Source organism: Phyllostomus discolor, chromosome 10, assembly GCF_004126475.2.
Source record: "Phyllostomus discolor isolate MPI-MPIP mPhyDis1 chromosome 10, mPhyDis1.pri.v3, whole genome shotgun sequence".
Lineage (NCBI taxonomy): Eukaryota > Metazoa > Chordata > Mammalia > Chiroptera > Phyllostomidae > Phyllostomus > Phyllostomus discolor.
The window spans coordinates 94,243,387-94,263,053 of record NC_040912.2 but is presented as its reverse complement, the minus strand read 5'-3'; the positions used below and the strand labels follow the sequence as shown (position 1 = coordinate 94,263,053).

At 56.3% G+C, this 19,667-nt stretch overlaps 1 protein-coding gene across 2 annotated transcripts in view; it reads right to left on the bottom strand.

Moving 5' to 3' along the window:
- RBM33 (RNA binding motif protein 33) overlaps positions 1–18,148 on the bottom strand; it is an 81,908-nt gene extending 63,760 nt beyond the window's left edge. For both annotated transcript variants that reach the window (XM_036011068.1, XM_036011069.1), the window contains exons 1-3: positions 17,298–18,148; positions 6,267–6,345; positions 4,533–4,581 (exon numbers count right to left, since the gene is read on the bottom strand). In XM_036011068.1, the coding sequence (XP_035866961.1) occupies positions 4,533–4,581; positions 6,267–6,345; positions 17,298–17,340 (171 nt within the window). In that variant the 5' untranslated portion in view covers positions 17,341–18,148. The remainder of the gene's footprint in view (positions 1–4,532; positions 4,582–6,266; positions 6,346–17,297) is intronic.
- Between the last annotated feature and the right edge of the window lie 1,519 nt (positions 18,149–19,667).

Sequence of the window (19,667 nt, the reverse complement as noted above, 5' to 3'; positions counted from 1 at the left end):
CCCTCTAAAAGACAATCAAGGCCCTGCTCCCACACAAACACTGGGGCGGGGGAAGACTTGGTTTGCTGCTTGAAGGTGAAGGAAACAAAGCAGTCTTTTCCTGGCATCTTTATAGCTTATAAAAACAGGCTCCCTCATACCCGTCTGTATAGTCTCCATTACAGTATTTTGATGTAAACCAAAAACCTATCATAACTTTTTCCGTCCTCACTGGAGTACATGCTGAGGCACCGGAGAGAGAGGAAGGAGGAGAGAGAGAGGAACCTCCACCAGCTGTCCAATCAGAGTGCGCCCCGAGCTGACACTGAACCCGCAGCCCAGGCCTGCGCCTTGACGGGGCATCGAACCCCCAGCCTTTCCGTGTGCAGGTTGTATGACAGCCAACCGAGTCCCCCAACCAGAGCAAAAGCACGTCAGTCTCAGTGTAGTTCTGATCGGCCCAAGGGCCCCACCCAATCGCGGACACTAGATATTTAAGACAAGACCCAGGTGCGGTAGCTCGTTCACCTGGAGGGAGGCCGGCGCTGCGGAAACGAAGCAAAGTGCTCAACAGCCCCAATGAAGCTCCCCAGCTGCCCGCACACTGGCCTCCCGGCTGGGCCGGCTCCAAGCGACAGGACCGCATCAGCAGGTGTGAACGGGGTCTGCCCTGGGCGACGTGAGGTCTGGCTGCCCAATCCGTTAGCTCGAGAAACCGCTTTCAAGAAATCTTTATAAATTAACCCTCAGTGAAAGCCAAATTTCATTCAGTCAGAGGCTGCTTCCTCGAGTTTTTCAGCTGAACTTTTCTTTGTCAAAAATCGGTGCACTAACAAATTACTCGCCAAGCAAAACAGGAACACGCTTGGTCGTGGACCCCACAGTAGCAAGCATCAGAAATTCTGAGCTCTGCAGATTCAGCCGCGTCGTTCCTGAACCTGACGAGTTCACAGACAGGGCAGACAACGGTCCCCATGTCCACTGTACTGATAGGGCTGGCACGGAGAACCAGACTCAATCCTGGGGCCCCAAACTCACTTCCCACTGCCTCCCAAAGAACTGGGGTGAGGGAGAAGCCAGGGCAGGTTCTGCTCAGGATGGTCTGCCAGAGAGCAAGGCACACAGAGCCCAACAGAGTAAGAGGCAGCCGCCCGGAGCGCTGGGGAAGCCCTTCTCCCAGGCTCACCAGACAGCTAGCCACGCCTCCCACAGTGGGGGGGGGGGGGGGGGACGGCAAGGAAGAGAAAGAGCGGTTCTCTCCAGGGGGTCCCCAGGACTCCCAGGAATGCAGGAGCCTCCTGGGGCAGCAGGGGTGCACGCACGGGGGCAGGTGTCCGAGCCCGGTAGAACCCGGATCCAGGGCCAGCCGCTGCAGAAGGAAATCTTTGTAAGATTTATCTTTATCTTTATAAGGAGCGCCAGGTGGAGGCCCAGCCAGGCCGGAGCCTGCCACCCCACCTCCGTGCTCTTCCACAAGCTCCCACTGGGTCAGGCCGGCCTGCCGCAGCAGGCCTCCGCAATCTCTCCATTTCTGTCCCGCGTGTAAAACTCGACCCCAATCCCTCCCTTCTTGACACAGAGGGACCTGTCCTCAAGCTGTCCCTGTCCGTCTGACATGTTCGCTACACGCGGCACGTGGTTTTGAGTGGAAGGAGAAGCCATTACCCGCTCTGGGCCGCCTGCGGCCCAGAAATCTCTCTCCAGACGACAAAGTTACATCTCTACACCTTTCGTGGGAGCCCGAGTGGGGAAAAGGCGGCGGTCAGGCTGCCGGCGCCCCCGCCACCGGGGGTCCGCTCGCAGACCTGCGATGAACGCGCTAGGAGGCGCCTGGCCCGACGGCCAACCTCGTCAGCAGTCAGACGGAGAGCAAACCAACCGGACATCGCTTTCCATCTGCCACACAATGAAGACTGTTTTTAGGTGACATCGAAGCTGGGAACGAGAAGGTGAAAGACACCCACCCACGGGTGCCGGGAGCGGGGAATCTTCCCGGGAGGCAGCCTGGCAACAGGAGCCAGGCAGCTAAAACCCGTGCGCCCTCAGGCCAGAGACTCCGCTTCATGGAAACCGCCCGAGGAGAGACTCTCCGGTCACGGCCACACTTGTGCGGTAAACGCCGCCACGGTGCCTGCTCACGTCCCGGAGCGTCACTGCACCATCTGAGGCTCGCGTGGGGATAACGCGGGGATGGGGCGTGCATGTGTGCGTGAAGATGAGGCCTTCGACTAAACCTTGCTGACGCAGGTGACGAGTGCATGGGGTCCTGTGACACTGTTCCCTCCTCTTCTGTACAGGCTTTAAATTTCCACTGAAAAGGTTTCTCGCCCCCCAAAAGTCACAAGCAATTAGCTGGAAACAACCCCAATACACATATAAACAACTAGGTATACCACACTGTACACAAACAAGGAAATAATATGTAGCCATTATAAAGTACTTTGAAGTAACATTTAGGAACAACAGGCATTGATACAACGATACATTTAAAAGAAACAACGTTTTATGTATATTTTTAAGCACAGAAACAGGATAAAAGGAGCCCTAGTCAGGTGGCTCAGTTGGTTGGAGCATCGACCTGCACACCGAAAGGCTGTGAGTTTGATCCCCGGCTGCCGTGTGGACGGGAGGAAAATGACAGATGTTCCTCCTCCTCTCTCGCCCTCCCGCCCTCTTCCCGTGTCTGCAATCAATGAACTGTAGAAGGAAAGAAAACGGGGCAAAACCCCGGTCACGAGGGTTCGCCCCTGTTTCTTCATCACTTGTTTTTGTATTGCTGAACCCTAACTCTTCCAAGGTACAAGGTATCCATTTCACCTCGGAAAGCAGGGGAGAGAGGAATGCCAGTCGCTGTTAAAACTAAACGAGCCGCTGCGCCGCCCATGGTGGAAGAGCCTGGCAGAGAGGACGGGGCCGGGGAGCCGCCTCTCCGACCGCACACAGGCAGGATGGCCCTGGTGCCCTCAGCACCCCACACGGGTGGCATCCGCACGCCAGGGCATGCAGGGTCAGGGGGGCTCCCTTGTGGCTTTTCACCTCCCGGCCTGCTGTATCCCCCCGACTTTCGTGAGACCAAATGGGTCTGCAGGCAACTAAAGTAATTCTTATTCAGAGTCACAGGTGCTGGCAGAGCCCCTTGAGGGAGAAAAGGTCAGGGACGGCCAATCCTAAGCCACTTGCTAGACAGGGTGCAGTAAGAAACAGGACACAGGCAGGAAAGTGACTTCAAAAGGACCCCATGGCACACCCACCTCCCAGAGACAGTGCTGATAGTGCAGCACAGCAAGTTACAAGAAAATGGTACGCCTGTGCTTCTCCTAGTATGAGTTCCTCAGCAACTAGACTACAGACGAGATTACAAGGAAAACCTAATCAAATCTGACAAATGGCCCCGGCTGGCGTAGCTCAGCGGATTGAGCGCTGGCTGCAAACCAAAACGTCACAGATTCGATTCCCAGTCAGGGCACATGCCTGGGTTGCAGGCCACGGCCCCCTGTAACCCCACATTGATGTTTCTCTCTCTTTCTCCTTCCCTTCCCTCTCTAAAAATAAATGAATAAATTAAAAATCTGACAAATGATGTGGCCCGATCACCTGAAAGTGTAAGCTTGAGTATAAATGTTGACAGTAAGAAGCCACCACAACCTTACAACTTCAAAATACTAAGCATGAAGAACTATCGTGTCAATTACACTTCAATTCAAACAAGAACTACCTAGCCCCGGCTGGTGTGGCCCAATGGACTGAGCGCCAGCCTGGGAACCAAAAGGGTCACCGGTTTGATTCCTAATCAGGGCACGTGCCTGGGCTGTGGGCAGGACCTCTAGTTGGAGGTGTGCTGCAAGAGGCAGCCAACTCATGTTTCTCTCCCTCTCTCGAAATAATTAATTAAAAATAAAACAGCTATCGATATGTAATGAGAATTGCAAGTGTTTTTCACACTGTTAATAATAAAATGAAAAATTATTATTTCACTTTAATCTTTGGCTTTTTATTTCTATTTTTAACGTATGTTTTATTATGTTCAAACTATTTTGGCAGAGTGATACACACACAATATACAAATAGATACACATTAATGATAACAGCCTTAAAGTTTCTAGTTAATCAGAAAAGTTGGGAGAACTCACACTAGGTTTCAGACCCTCGTCATAAATACCAGACTGTCTGCATGTCTGAGCACGTTTCCCTACCAGCTCATCTGCGAACACTCCCAAACAGTGAGTTCCAGAGCCAGTGTGCCCAACACTAGCCCCGAATGCTAGATGCCTTCAAGGCAGGTCGTGGCTGCATGGCTGTCACCTTCTCAAACCTGCTGGAACGCTGTGGATGGTGCAGGAACTACTAAAGAATGTACTGCCTGAGGTGTACGTTATCAGAGAATTTACTAACAGCTCTTCGTGCGCTTAAAAAAAATTCAGTTTACCAAATTTTAATCTACACCCAACTTTCTAGTAATGCATCCCAGGCAGAAGGTGCACGAGTGTTCCTATATTCTAAACGTAATTAAATGACTACCGTTCACCGGTCTCAGGAAGACCCGTATTTCTTACCTTTTTGCCAGAGAGCAAATCTTCCCCGAGCAAGTCGTCTTCCAGTTCGCTGGGGAGAAACAGAGACGCACGGCGTGTCATGATGATGCACTGGGAAGTCTGTGGGTGGCTGGGGAGTCTGCCCAGGGCTTTCGGGCTCGGGCACTTGCGTGTTGTGCTTGCTATACTTCCCTTTATTAACGAGGAGAACTTGTTTTCAAACACACAGGGAACCCAGGTCTGGAGTCCGAGAGGCTTTGCTACAGGAGGTGGCTCTGGCAGGCCTCTAAGCTTAGTTTCCCATTAAACAGGAGAGTTAAAAACCAAAACTGCTGAGAGCGTCGACACTCAACAAAATGCAAACTCTGAAGCAATGGAAACGTGACGAAACACCGCTGAAGGGGACAGGCACGTGAGTCAGAGTGACCGAGGGCCGCCCGCGTGTCGGCGCCCACAGCCTTCCGCGGCACGGCCACGCTCTGAAAGGGGGCGGCGGGCACCGTCCCAGGACGGGGACCCCGAGGGACCGGGTGCCGGCCAGAGCCTCTGCGCCCTCCTCGCAGACGCGCGCTCTCACACGGCAGCGAGCGCACACGACGCCGTGCGGGAGGAGACGGGACACTCGCTCACGTCCCTGACAGAGACCTGCTGAGGGCCGTGTGCTGGGCAGGGGACACGGGCCAGACTCGGAGGGGATCTCTATCAGCACAAACATGTCCCCGGCTGCAGAGAATCCCTAAAATCAATAAAAAGAAGAGACACCCCCAAAACCCACCCAGGTATGAAAGAGCACGGACAGAGGGGTGCACCCCAAGGAGCAGACGGCGGAGACACGCTGCGCAGTCACTCGGCGCGCGTCCGTCTCGGACACGAGGCTCCGGACACGAGGCTGCTTCCCGGGCTCCCGGCTCTGCGTCGGCCTTCCAGGCCAGGGAGACGCCCCGGGAGCAGCCGACTGGGCGAGGGCTGGGAGCAGCCGCCCCGACGCGGGGGGACGCCCGCTTCCCGGCAGGAGCCGGGCCCGTCTCCCGGCGGTGTGCCGCCGCTGCTCTGCGGTCGGGGCTGCTCGCCTTCAGAGCAGACTTCCCCTTCGCAGGCCAAGGTCCCTTTCCCACTTTCCATGCAGCTTGTGACATAGTGAGACGTGTGTGCAGGGGAATCCTCCCCACCTGACAACGCCGCCACCCCGGCTCTGGCTCATGGACTCTGCCAGTCCACGCCCGTCCACCCCTGCTCGAGCCCCTGGCCGAAACTCACTGCTACCTGAACTGACACCCGCCACTCCCGGGGACTGTCCGCACACTCTGAGTGCATGTGTGTGTGTGTGTGGGTATGCGTGCGTGCACACACACGCATCTAAACAGATACAGCACATCCTCATCTTCACTAGGAACCAGGGCAATGCACACTTAAATGGTAGCAAGACACCACTGTGTGCACGTCAGAATGGCAAAAGCTTTGGAGTCCACTAAATACCGGGAAGGACGTGGACAACAGGGACCCTGGCAGGGAACCCCGACAATGCCAAGTGCCCGCCAAGCCCGGCCTGTCAACGCAGAGACAGTGAGATGAGACAGCCAGTGCCCGCTGGCCGCCCTGCGCAAACACAGCCGCTCCCCAAGCACCCGCCCTCGCGCCCCAGCCCACTCGGGAAGAACGCAGGGCGGCGGCCACACTGTGTGCAGAGAAGGCCTCTGCCGAGCCCCACGGCAGCAGGAGACACACCAGCGTGGACGTGAGCCTGCAGGGGCGTACCTGTCCCAGTCCTCGTCCGCAGCCCTCCTCCTCCAGGACCGCTCCGCTCCGGGCTTGTCGAGCTGGTCGAAGTCATCATCTGCGAGAGAGGCCGCCAGAGTCAGTCTTCCCAAGGCAGAGGCCGCCCCACACCCTCGACACCGACGCCACCTTTCTCTGGGGGGTTTCTGGGATGACACTGTCCACGCGTAACTCTTACAAATACTTTTGCCATTTTTAACATTTGAAAACTTTAAAGTACATAGCTACCTGAAGAAAATCAATTTACTAAACAGTACTAGGCATGAGAGTCCGCTGAGAAAACCCAGTTACATTTCTTCTACAGCTACCGGAAAGAAAGAACTGCTGATCTGGCTGACAGCTGTGACCCTCTTTCTAATTGTTACGCTTTTCCAAATGAGTCAGGGAGGAGGAAGACCCTCGCTAGGAAGTGTGAGGGTGACATAGGAGCTGTGTGACAACAGGGACACGACACAAGCCACACACACAGAGAACACCTGGGGCGCCAAAACCCACCCCCGCCACGCGGTTGAAAATCCATGTGTAACTGTGGCCTCTGACAAAACTCAACAGTTACCCCCCCCCCCCAAGCCCATGGAGACGGATCCGGAAACCCTGCGGACACCGAAATCCAGGGAGGCTCAGGCCCCCGTGGGAGACGGCCCAGCACAGCACGCACAGCCTGCCCTCTGCCCCTGCTGTCTCCCAACCACGGGTCAGAGAACTGCTTTCCGTTCGTGGCTGGCTGAGTCTGCAGACCAGAACCTGAGGACATAGACTGCCAACTACGTATTTACTGAAACATATCTGTACATAAGTGGACCTGTGAGGTTCAAACCCAAGTTGTTCCAGGATCAATTAGACTTTAAAATTCTTTAGTAGCACCCTGGCCGGGTAGCACCCTCAGTTGGTTGGAGCATCGTCCATACACCAGTAGGCTGTAGGCTCCCCAGTCAGGGCACACACAGGCTGCAGGTTCAATCCCCAGTCACGGCGCATATGGGAAGCGACTAACCAGTGTGCTCTCTCACAGTGATGCTCTTCTCTCCACCACCCACCCTCACAAAATCAGTAAACATACCTTCAGGTGAGGACTTAAAAAAAAGCAAAAAGAATTCTCTAGTAGTCACATTTAAAAAGTAAAAAGCATGAAACTTTAACAATTAAAATTTTAAAAACGTATTATTTAACCTAGGATATCCAAAAAAACATGGTAGTATGTAATCAGTACAAAAACACAAATAAGATATTTTACATTTTCTCCACACTACGTATGTATTTTGCACACACACCACACCTCATACCATTTCTAAATTTACTTTCATTACCCTAAAATCAGAGACTCGGAATCAAAGGTGTGCCCCTCAGACACACACGCGTGGCAGCTCGGAGGCCTCGGAAGCAGCAGCGCCCAGAGAGCCTGCCCCAGAGCGCCCCCCTGAGGGCGGCCAGGCCAGACTGTGCGGGGGCCGCCCTCTCATTCCTGGCTGGGGCTGCGGGTGCTCTCTGAAGCCCCAAGGACGGAGGACGGAGGCGTGCTTGCCAAGCTGCACTCCCAGCAGGCGGGAGCGGAGCAGCCGCACCGCCCGCCGCCCAGGAAACTGGTCAGTTCCCGCTAATGGGGTGACTGTTGAAGGTCTCTGGAACTGGTCCTAAGGGCCTGCATCAATCAGAAAAGAATCACCCGAGAAATTACGCGATTCAGGTGCACTACAGAGATGAAAACAAACCGCAGAGGACAAATTCTAAAGAAACCATGATTAAAGAACTGGAGGGAGGCACGATGACAATGGAGCATCGGACAGACGATCTAAACCACGGGGGGCAAACACAAGGCCCACAGCCCGAACCCGGCCTCCACCTTGTTGTATCCGCCCGGCACCTTGTTTCCACCCGGCGGCAGTGCCGAGCTCCCCGCCTCCAGTTAAGGAGCAGTTACACTGATACAGCCCTAAAACTACATTCAGCCCTTGGAAGGCAACTGTGAAGCTGATGTGGCTGCTGGTGGAAATGAGTTTGACACCCCTGATCTAAATAAACAAATCATTAAAAAATAACAAAAAGAAATTCTGGAACTGAAAAGGAACTGCAATGAAAACCTCAACAGCGGGCCCCCCAGTAGACAAACTGGCAGAAGGACCCGTGAATGTGAGAACAGACGGACAGAGACGGCCAACCCCAACAAGGCACACCGCACCACGCTGCAGTGCGCACGCCTGGCCGTAAAGCGGTTCTCAACCAACTTCAAAAGGTCCCCATCGTACAAAGCATAGTCTCTGGGGGAAAAGAAAATCAACAAAAAATCAATAATGAAACAAAAACTGGAACATTTATATTCACATTAAACAGCAAACACTTCATCAACCAACAGGCCAAACAAGAAATAACTAGGGAAATAAAAAAATACTTTCAGACACAGGATGCAGCAAAACTGATCCTTAGAGGGCAATCTGTGACTGTAAACTTTTTCCTGTTAAATGGAAGCAATTAGTTCAACTCCTTTTTAAATCTGCGGGTCAAACAAAATACGCCTCTGGACTGTTCTGACAAGTCGCCAAACCTGCGAGAAAAGCAAACAGAATCAACCCTTATCTTCACCGCTCTCCACTCTGCCTCCTGCTGGGCTTGCGGTCAAAGCCGCATTCCTCACACTGACTTCCTCAAGGGTCTCCGTGTTACTTCTCCTTCCCCCACCAGGTCCCACACCTCCTGACACAGGAGGATCCCGTGTAAGAACACACCAACAAAGAGTTCTGCTCACAGCTTGTCACACTGATACTCAGTGAAGAAGTCAGCACTTAGTCACAATCACCCTTGGCAGACACGGCTGATAAATTACGACACCCAGTTCCGCTGAGGCCAGGAAATCCGTATGCCAGGCCAGCTCACAGCAATCACGTACAAACATTGCTCAAAAGTATACAACCTTTGGCCCCACCCCGATCTGACCGAGCAGGCTCTTTTTGTCTGTCTGTCTGTTTGTTTGTTGTTTAGAGCCACCCAGCAAGTCCAGCAGACAGCTAGGGCTGGGGATCGCGCACCCCGGCCCAGCCCTGGCCCTCAGAGCGCAAGCTCCCGAGGGGGCTTCCCTGCCGTCTCGGCACATAAACACTTCCTGAAGGGAGGTCAGGCCCACGAAAATCAGAACTAGAAGCCGGATCTTGCCAAAACAATTCAAACACACACTTCTCCATAGAGAGAGACCCCCCATCCCCCCTCACACACAGAACATGTCCAAAAGCAGGGGCTACGACACAATTCCAGAACAAGGGAATGCAAGGCAAGCAACGAGAGCTGCGACTAGAACTGAGGTCACGAACCCCGCAGCTTTCATTACCCAGCAGGTGCTGCCTGGGCCTCACACATCCCAGGCGTCAGCGCCCACCCTCAGCCCCCGGGGTGCACAAGGTGACAGAAACCTCTCCCTAGAGGAGGTCACACTCTACCAGGAAGAGACACACTGACCCCAGTGCACACGGACATGACCCACTTTACTGGGAATGCCAAAGCAGGGGGTACAGAAGAGGGAGGCGAGGGTGGCGGCTGCCTCATGCAGGGGTAGCCCACCCTGCCAGCAAATGCGGAAGGGGACTCCCCCCGACAGAGGGCGGTGGGGGGTGTTTCTCAGCGTGGGAGCTGGCTGACCCCGTGCAGGTGTGCGCACTGGCCGGAAGGTGACCCCAGAGGAGGTAATGAAGGCCGGAGCAGCTCCTGGGAGCCAGGGCCTCAAAGGCAAAAGACTGGAGCCTGAGCTCAGGGGAAAACCCACGGAAGCAGGGGGGACCAGGTGCTGGTGAAAAGGCGAGCGGACACCGCTTCTCTGAAGAAGAAAGCCATCTCGCTTCCTGACACCCAGTAAACAGGGAAAAACTGCAGACATAACTCGGTGAGATATCGCTCCAGCACCAGGCAGGAAGAGATTTCCCAGAAGAAGTGAACAGCAGTGGTGGTGAGGGCAGCCATGTGCATGCAGCGATCGCAAGACCCCCCACTGACGCAAAAGCAAGAGCGTGCACGCTCCCCCACCCGGGGTGCAGAAGGTAAAACGGACGGGGGGAGGGCCGTGACATGGAACTCAGACGAGAGCCCAGGCCACCCCCCACTCCGAGGACACCCGCAGCAGTCCCCCCACCCCGTCCGCTGCCCTCCAGAGCACCAACAGGCCCTCCCTCTTCACCCCTCCCACGGAGCAGAAGTGCCGGAACACACTGCCCGAGTGAGCCGGGGGTTCGAGGAAGGGAGGTGCGCCCCTGAAGACCCGGGGAAGGCTAGCTCAGCAGCACAGAGCGGCCGGCACCCTTGTCTGCAGGCTCTCCCATACCCTTGCACTAAATGTTGTTTTAATAAGGGTGTCAGTTAAGAATCTAAAATGAACCCAACTCTTTCTCCGGGATGTCTCACGATTTGTGCATCTTCTTGAGGAACCTGGACCTTGCATTAGAATCTTACAGAATATTAACTTGGAACAGGGTTCTAGCAATTGCCCAGTCCAAGGGTCAGCAAACTAACCCCGGGCCACTGCCCATGTGCGTACATGGGACTGGAACGCGGCGTGCCAGTTCAACTGCCAGGCGTCTAGAGCTGCGTTCAAGCCTCGCGGGCAGGGGGGCGGCACCGACGCCAGGGCACACGCGGAGCCTGCTTCGCGCCTGTACCACGTCTGCCGGTCCGCGCTCTCCTCCAGCGCTGCCCACCTCTGTCCTCTCCTGGCACGCGCAAAGTAACTACGGTCCTGAAGTTCTGCGCACACCAGAAAAGAGTGTTTTTGGCCGATCTGACAAAAGTAAGTTTAATCTTGATTTACCAAAATAATAGTAACAGCAGCCTACCCTTTTTGCTCCAAAATGACTTTTTCAAGAGCCAGGTGCCTATATTTGTGTATAAGGATTTCTGGGACCAAGGAGTAACCTTATTATGCAACATGACCGGTAAGGTGCAACCCTATCATGTGACCTACATACACAGGTACAGTTCAACCAGGGCACCCACTCCGGACAGACAGCTACTGTGCCGGCTGCTGTCATGTTTCAGTTTGACAGTCCCAAGGGGAAGAGGTCCCTGCGCCTGACTGAGGGAACAGGCAGGTGCCGCGTGCCTTGAACACTCGGCCAGCACACCGGCTGACAACCACCGCTGCGGTGTGAGGCTCTCGGCCTTCCTCCGCGGGCCTCACAGGATGCTCGTGTATTCTGAATCGCTACCAGGGTCAAAATTCCGTACTTCACTGGAGAGGACACCCAGAGCCTTTATCTAAGTAGTAACTAGGAAAAAGGGTCAGGGCAACAACCAAGCTCTTGGGAAGTGAGCACATCGGCCCTACAGTGCAACGCTCAATTCTGAGTGGCCGAGCAAACTTTCAGACGATCTCACCCACATACCATGCTGCTGAAAAAATAATTTCCAGGCATTGTTTTCACACCTCGCACAGGGCCCTGGACAGACCCTGCGCAGTGCGAGCGTGGTTTATGCCGCTGCACACCGGGTCCCTGTCTGCGCGGCAGCAGACCCACCTCTTCCTGTGCAGGAGAGACGGGTCCCGGAGGGCCCTGAGGGCGGCAGGGCTTTGCCTCCACAGGAAGCTGCCAGGCTGACCCCAAGCTGCCTGTCCTCCTGGGCAGCTGCAAAGGGCGAAGTCTGAGCCCGGCCCACTGGGTGTTCCCATCGTGACTGAGAGTCTAGAGGTTTCTTTGCACACGAGTCTAGGCTCTCCGTTTTGAAAACAAACCCTTCTAAAATACTGAAGGTCGGCTGCTGAACTGTTAGGGGGGAGAAACGCCAAAGACGGGAGCAGGCCCCCCCACCATCTCCCCCCCCCCCCCCCAGGCACGGTCACAGAGGAGCCTGCAGTGGCCGCCGCACTCACCGTGCAGAGCTGGGCCCCGCACTTCCCGGGGCTCTGCACCTGCAGCCCAGGGGGTGACGGGCGCACGGGGGCCATGGCTGATGGATAAAACCCAAATAATGCCGGCACCACTGAAAATGGGGACAGGGGCTCCATCTCCCTTCAACAAGCCAGCACTTTCACGCTGGCCTTTCTCATTTAACCCATCCCAAGTCCTCCTTTCACGGAGGTGCAAACCGCAGTCACACAGCAAACCCAGTTCCGACTCAGGTCTACCCAGGGTCTCGGCTCTGCAGAGCTCCTGAACTGATTTAGGAAGCAGTCTTGGTAACACAGCCTCTGACTTCCTACACTGAAAGGCTGCCGGGCAGCCAGGACCCCCCCCCCCCTTCCCCGTGCACAGGGGACCGCCACATGGAAGGGACACCTGCTGAATCTCAAGGGCAGAGTCACTCTGGAGTGCAGGCTGCGGTCTGGTGGCCTGCAGGATGAGTGCTCTCTTTCGCTTAGGTTCCTTTTGTTAATCCACTCAGTTGCCAACGTTTTAAAAATAGAATTCATGTAAGTATAGAGTTCCACTTTCTCTCAAAAACAGGAGGAAGACGTCAAAAGGCCTTGAACAATGGGCCCACGTTTGCCGTAGCGGATGGGCTGCAGGTCAACGGCCCTGGCCAGAGAGGAGGAAAACTCGAGCAGCAGCCTCGGCGAGGGCAGGCCTCCAGGGCCAGGGCCCCACTCAGCACCCGGAGAGCAGCCGCAGGTGCCTCCCCAGGCCGCAGCCCCGATCCCTGCCCTTCTCCCGTCTTGGCTGTCCTGTCTTTCACCCGACCTCACGAACTACCAAGGTACCTACGCTTCCAAACAATCTCAAGGAACTGCTGCACCAGTCTTAAGCTTTTTATGTAAATGAGGCATCGAAATCCAGCAATGAGTTTCAAAAGCCGAGAACAGAGAAAATGAAAGGCAGAAAAACAATAATGAGGAGAATTCCCAGAACTGAAGCATTTCCAGACTAGGGAGCATGTCCACCAAACGCTCAGCACAATGGAGACAGAAAGACTGCCAGGGGCAGCAGGAGCTGCGGCGGGGGGCCATCACCCGACCCCTCCAGGGCGGACCTGAAGACAGGGCACTGTCCCAGAAAGCGCCACAACTCATGCCAGGAAGCCACCCTACCTCCTGAAGAACAGGACAGCACACGCGCACGCACAAGTGCAAAGGAAGACAAGTACAAAAGTCTCGTCCAATCACGAGTGAATCCTAGTACGAAATCAACGACACAGGAACAACAATAAAAGTGGAGAACAAGGTCTCAGACCCAAGAATGCAGGGCTGGTTCAGCACTGGGAATCTACGAATCTGCTGCGCTGCATCCAAAGGGGAAAGAAGGGGGCCTCATAAAGCACCACAATAAATGCAGACAGCGCATCTGCTAAAATTAAAAATCCCAACTAAAAAAAACAAACTTTCTTGGCCCTGACTGGTGTGGCTCAGTTGTTCAGAGTATCATCCCATAATCAAAAGGTCACAGGTTCGATTCCCAGTCAGGGTGTGTTTGGGAGGCAACCAACTGACACTTCTCTCTCTCGTATCAGTGTTTCTCTTTCTCCCTTCCCTTCTCTAATGGGAAAAAAATGTCCTCAGGTGAGGATAAAAATAAAAACTTTCTTAGCTAACCAAAAGTATCAGAAAACCACAGAAATACCATACTCAACAGCAAAATATTAAAAGAATAGTCATTAAACTCAGGAGACAAGGGCAAGACAAAGACGCCTGCCGTCACCATTATTCGACATTACACCGGAGGGCTCGACAACGCACGCTTCCAGGACAAGGAGTGCAAGAAAAAGGAACGAGATAGAAATATTAGAAGAGACTGCAGATAGGACTGTGACTAGAAAATCTAAAGCACCAAACTATTAAAACAAAATTCTAATAAGCCAGTTGTCTATAATTCAATTACAAAAAATAAAAAACTTTTCTATAGATCAGTAACAAATTTGAGAATAGGAGAAACAAAGCTACACCATATCTGACAATGAAAACAAGTACGAAACATGTAGGAACTTAAAGAACAAAAAATGGAAGGAGTGTGAAAGGAAAGCTGTGGCAACGGCAGTGCCCCTGGGGCGCGAGTCTGGTGCTCTGTCCAGTGAGCGTGCGGCACGGAGCAGGCCAGCCGTGAGCCCCCGGTAGGTGACTGACAGACCAAGAAAAACCACCCGACACATTCTTACTGCTGATGGAGGAGCCCATTGGGGAAAAATACTGATCATCCCCAAATTACGTTAATAAACCAAATGTGATCCTAATAAAAATTTCAGAATTTTTTATGGAAGATAAATAACGATTTTGAAGTTCACTTTTTGAAAAATGCACAGGGCTAATTAAAAACTTCCCTAAAAGAAAACTCTGTTTATTTCACATATACACAATGAAGCAACAATTTTTTAAAATTATGAATGGGAATTTATTATAAAGGTGGAGAACATGGAGAATTCAGTAAATCATATCAGAACTGTCAGAGGTCCCAAATTCACACCATCCCAAAATAAAATCCCATGTGAATAAAAGCTAAAAAATATTTTAAAAATAAAACAAAGAAACACAGAATATTACAGGATCGAGAAGCTTTTAGCATGGCAACGTCACTATGAAAAAAATTACCAGGAATACAGGAAAAGCCCTGGCTGGTGCGGCTCAGCGGACTGAGCGCCGGCCTGTGAACCAAAGGGTCGCTGGTCCCACTCCCGTCAGGGCACAGGCTGGGCTGCGGGCCGGGTCCCCGGTGCGGGGCACGAGAGAAGCGACCACGCGCTGATGTTCCTCTCCCTCACCCGCTCCCTTCCCCTGTCTAAAAATAAGCACAATCCGTAAAAAACATATAGAAAGAACTCTTTAAACATAAGAAAAAGATCAACTGCTCAATAGAAAAAAATCAATAAGCAAGCAAAAAATAAACACAATGCATGAAAAAAGATTTAATTTTTCACCAGAGACTGGAAAACAAATACGTTACCACACTGGGGCTCTTTCTCTGTCTCAAGATGATCAGAAATATGTAGAAGTCCCACCCCGGCTGGTGCGGCCGGGCGGGCCGGGCGTCGTCCCAGTCGGGGCCACAGGCCTGGGTTGGGGGCCGCGGCCCGGTGGGGGGCGCGCGGCAGGCGAGCCAGCAGTGCTGCTCTCCCTCCGCCCCCCCCCCCCCCCCCCGTGAAGGTGAGTCAGTCAAGCCCTTTAAAACGCATTTTAAAAGTGTCTGGGAGCGGGCGCCTCCTCCACCACCAACGGGGAGGACCAAGCGGCCCCAGTCTTCCGGCGGGCCGCACAACCGCCGCTAAGACTGCAAGCTGTGACTCTCCGCGCAGCGCTCCCACGCGAGGGGGGATCCCTCCGCCGGGGCCGCGGGCTGGGACGCGGGGCAACTTCCGGCGCCGCCTTTCCACGGCTCTGCCCGAGCCGGAAGGCCCAGCGGGGAGGCAGGCCCCAGCCCCGCTGCCGGCGTGGACGCGGAAGCTCCAAGACCGGAAGCCTCCGGGCCGGAAGCTCTGGGGCCGAGGCCACTCAGCTGCGGAGGGGCCGCTGGCAGACGCCGCCCGCCCAGATGCCTGCTGGACAGGCGTCCCCGCTGCCGGGACGGCGGGGCCTGGGTGCAGGCCCCAGGGGCACCGCGGCCCTCGGGGTGACCGGCCCCGGGGTGGGCCAGGATGAAAACAGGGCAACGACCGAACAGCAGCACACGCGGAAGCGGGCGTCGGAAGCAGAGCGGGGGCCGGAGACAGACAGACAGACAGACGGCGCGGGCGGTGGACGTACTGGACCCAGAACGAAAGCTCGAGCGAGCGGCCGGGGCCGGGCGTCGGCGGGGCCTGCGCCAGGAAGAACGCGGGAACCTGAAGGACCCCACGCCGCCCGGGCTCGGGCTTCCCGCGGACACCAGAGAGCTTTGCTTTCCGTGTCTCGCGTCCGGCAGCGCGAGACCGGGAGGCCGCGTCCCGAAGCCGCTGGCCCTGGCCTTTGGGAAACCCCGCTGTCCACGCGAAAGCGGCACACAGGCCACCACCCAATGAAAAACACCGTAAACCCACAGGAACGCGCGCACACCCCGGAGGCCGCCCGCGGCCCCACTCGGGGCAGGGCGCAGCCCCCGGTGGGCACGCGCGGGCCGCCTGAGGCCCTCTCTCCCCCTCGCGTCCCTTCCCCCCAAAAAAGAAAAAATAAAGCCGTGCTGACCCAGGGGCTCCCAGACCAAAACCTGAGAACGAAAACAAACAAGGCAAGAATCAATACACACGCAGCACGACGACCGCCCCCCGCGCCGCCCACAGCTCACCGAGGAGGAAGGCAAACCCCGGGCTTCTCGGTGGGACTCGAGAAGCCCGGCAGGCCCAACACGGGGAACAGCGACGTGACAAGCAGGTGGCCCACGGCCCGCCCGGCCACCGAGCGACGTTTCGGCGGCGGTCTCCGCGCAGAGGCCTCGACACTCACTCCGGCCCGGTGACCAGGCCACGGCAGGCCCCGGGCCGGACACCCGGGGGAGGGGGGGGGTCTCCCGGTTCCCATGACGACCGCTCCCCGCGGACGCTCGCGGCCACTCGCCTCCGCGCGTCCCGTGTCGGACTCGAGGCTCAGGCCAGGAGTCCCTCTCGAGTCGTCCTCCGCGTTTAGAAAAGGGGGGGACACGGGCTCCGTCCACACGACGCGCCTCCGCCAGAAGGTGACTTTGCGAGCCGCGCGAGTCGGGTGTCCCGTCAAAATCACTTCCGCTCGGGGGCCGAGGCCAACGGCCCGCGGACGCGGCCCCGTCCTCGGCACCTGTGTGTGCCCGCTCCGCGTCACGTGAAACGCCGCCGTGAGCCGCCCACAGGTCTGCATCAGACCGGCGTGGACTCACGTGGAAGCGCGGCCGGCCGAGATGACCTCTCGGGAACGCCGCCGTGTCAGCGGGTCCCCTCCCGACGGCGGGCCTTTCATTCCGGGCTGCACACCCGCCCCGACGCGTCAGCGAACCCCCGCCCGGCGGCGACCACCCCCGCCCGCCCCGGGCCCGGGCCCGGGCGGCCCGCCCCCAGCCGCCACCGCTCCCGGGCCGTGCGCTCCGAGCGGATGCTTCGGCGGGGGCCCGCGGCAGCGCACGGGGACGCGGCCGGGGCGCGGCGGGCAGGGCCCGGCGGCCGCTCACGTACCTGCGGCGCCCGCTCCTCCGCCCGCTCCTAGCGCGGCCGCCATGCTGCTGCTCCGCCCGGCTTCGGCCGCGCCGCGCCGCGCCGGCTGCGGGGCAGCGGGCGGCGGGCCAAGACGCGGGACGCGGCGAGCGAGGCAGCGGGTGGCGGCCACTCAGCCGGGCTCCTCCGCAGGAAAACAACAAACTACTGCAACATGGCCGCCGCTTCGCCGCCGCCGCCGCGGTGCACGCCGGGAGGAGGGCGGCCGGAAGGCGCCTCAGCGGCCCGCCCCTCGGAGCCCGCCGCGCCTCCGCGCCTGCTTTCAGAGGCCGAGGCCGAGCGAGGCAGGGAGAGGGGCGGCCGGCCACCCTGCCCGGCTCCACAGACCCAGACGTTTGACGCGGACACGGAGCGGCCGCGGCCGTACTTGGGCCCCAGGCTCTGTCGGTCGCAAGCGCTTTTCAGCAGCCGGCGCCGTGCTTTACGGCCGGCGGCTCTCCCGCGGGCAGCGGGAGCGAGCAGGCCGCGCGTACGGAGCAGGGACGGACTTTAGTTTCTGTGTTGGGACAGTGAGGCGAGGAGCGCGCGGAGCGGGAGTGTCAGCGGCGCGGACTGACGAGGGGCGGGAGCGCGCGCCCGGGCGGCGTCGGCGCCGAGCGTGGGCGCGCGACCGCAGGCCGCGCATGCGCACTGCCGGGGTGTGCGGTCGGGCAGGTGGACGCGGCGGGGCAGGTGCGCGGGCCCCGGTGCGCCCAGCCCGCTTCTCAGTGCTGCCCTGAGACCCGCTTAACGGAGTTCATTTCTTCCTTTTTATTGAGTTTGCTGGGGTGACACCGGTTAACAAAAGTTATACAGGCTCCAGGTGCGCAATTGCACAGCGCACCATGTGTACGCTGTGCTGTGTGTTCACCACCCCACGCCAAGTCTCCATCCGTCACCACTTATGCCTCGCGTGCCCACTTCCACGGCCACCACCACGCTGTTGTCCGTGTTCACGAGGTTTTTTTTCTTCCCAGTTTTGCTCCACCCCAGCACCCCCCTCCACAGCTGCCATCCTGCTCTCTATATGAGTCTGGTCTCTCTCTTGCTTGTCAGTTCAGTTTGCTCATTAGATTCCACACGTGAGTGAAATCGTATAATAGTTCCCGCTGTCCGTAACCGGCTTAGCACAATGTTCTCCAGGTCCATCCATGCTGTCGCAAAGAGTAAAATATCCCTTTTTTTTTTGTTTACGGCTGAGTAGTATTCCATTGTGTGAGTGTACCACAGCTTTTACTGATGGACAGCAAGGTTGAAATAAGAGCCAGAGTGTTCATTTCTGAGCAGCAAGAAGGGCACCAAAGGAGACACTCATAAGTGACGGGAGTAAAGGGTATTGGGGACGAGACGGTGACTTGGAAAGGCTGGGGGCTACTTGGGACCCTGTGTCCTAAGAAGGCGGGTCTGGGTTCTCTGCAGCTGGGGGCGGGGCGGGGGCTGAATGTACCTGGATCTTCAGATACACACAGGCTGCAAGCGTTGCTTCCGTGACAGTGGGTGTGCGGTGACGGGGAAAGGAAAGGGCTGTTTTGTAACTGGAAAAGACACCGGCATTTAGGCTGCCTGTCACTACCAAATCCAATAAGCAACGACAGCGATTGAATCTTTTATAGGCGCTTTATTCAGATGGCCGGCAATCCGAGAAGATGGCGGGTTCATACCCTAACAAACCATCCTCCCCTTTCTTTCCTGGACAGATCTTTTATAAGGGGGTTGGGGAGGACAAACGGGTCGGCAAAAGCCTTGAAATTCAACAGCTGTCTCCAAGGGGGAGGGGTAGTCGCCTGCTTCTTCCCGGTACAGATGTCTCCTGGCGGTAATCTCTAGCCAGTGCCCCAGGAGGTCGGCTGCTTTTCCCAGGCGCCAGGATGGGCCTCATCTGTAGTTTCTGAAACAGAAGCTTAACATACACATTACCTGCTAGATTTATGGCTATTTATCTTAAGCTAAAATTTTCCAAGTCTTGAGTCCTCTATCAGTTCCAGGCAGAAAGAAGGCTGACAGAGGCTCCCAGGTGTCCGCTGGCTTGTGTGGTCGGTGGCTGGAAGCGGCACCTGTGGCGGCTGGAGTGTCAGTGAGAAAGGCGCTCACTCACGATGAGCGGGAAGGGTGTGCGAGGGCCAGAAGGCGTTTTTCTGAAGCCGTAGGGAGTAGGGAACGGTGCTAATAACAGAAGTTACAATGTAAGAGTTATGTTTAGAAACACGGCGGGACAAAAGCACAGCATGGGGAGGCATGAACTGGAGTCACTCACGCCAGTTAATAACACTCCAGTGGCAATCCTAGTAACAATGGCAACATTCCCTGCGGGAGATGGGTTCCTGGATGGGCAGGTGAGGAAACAGTGTAATC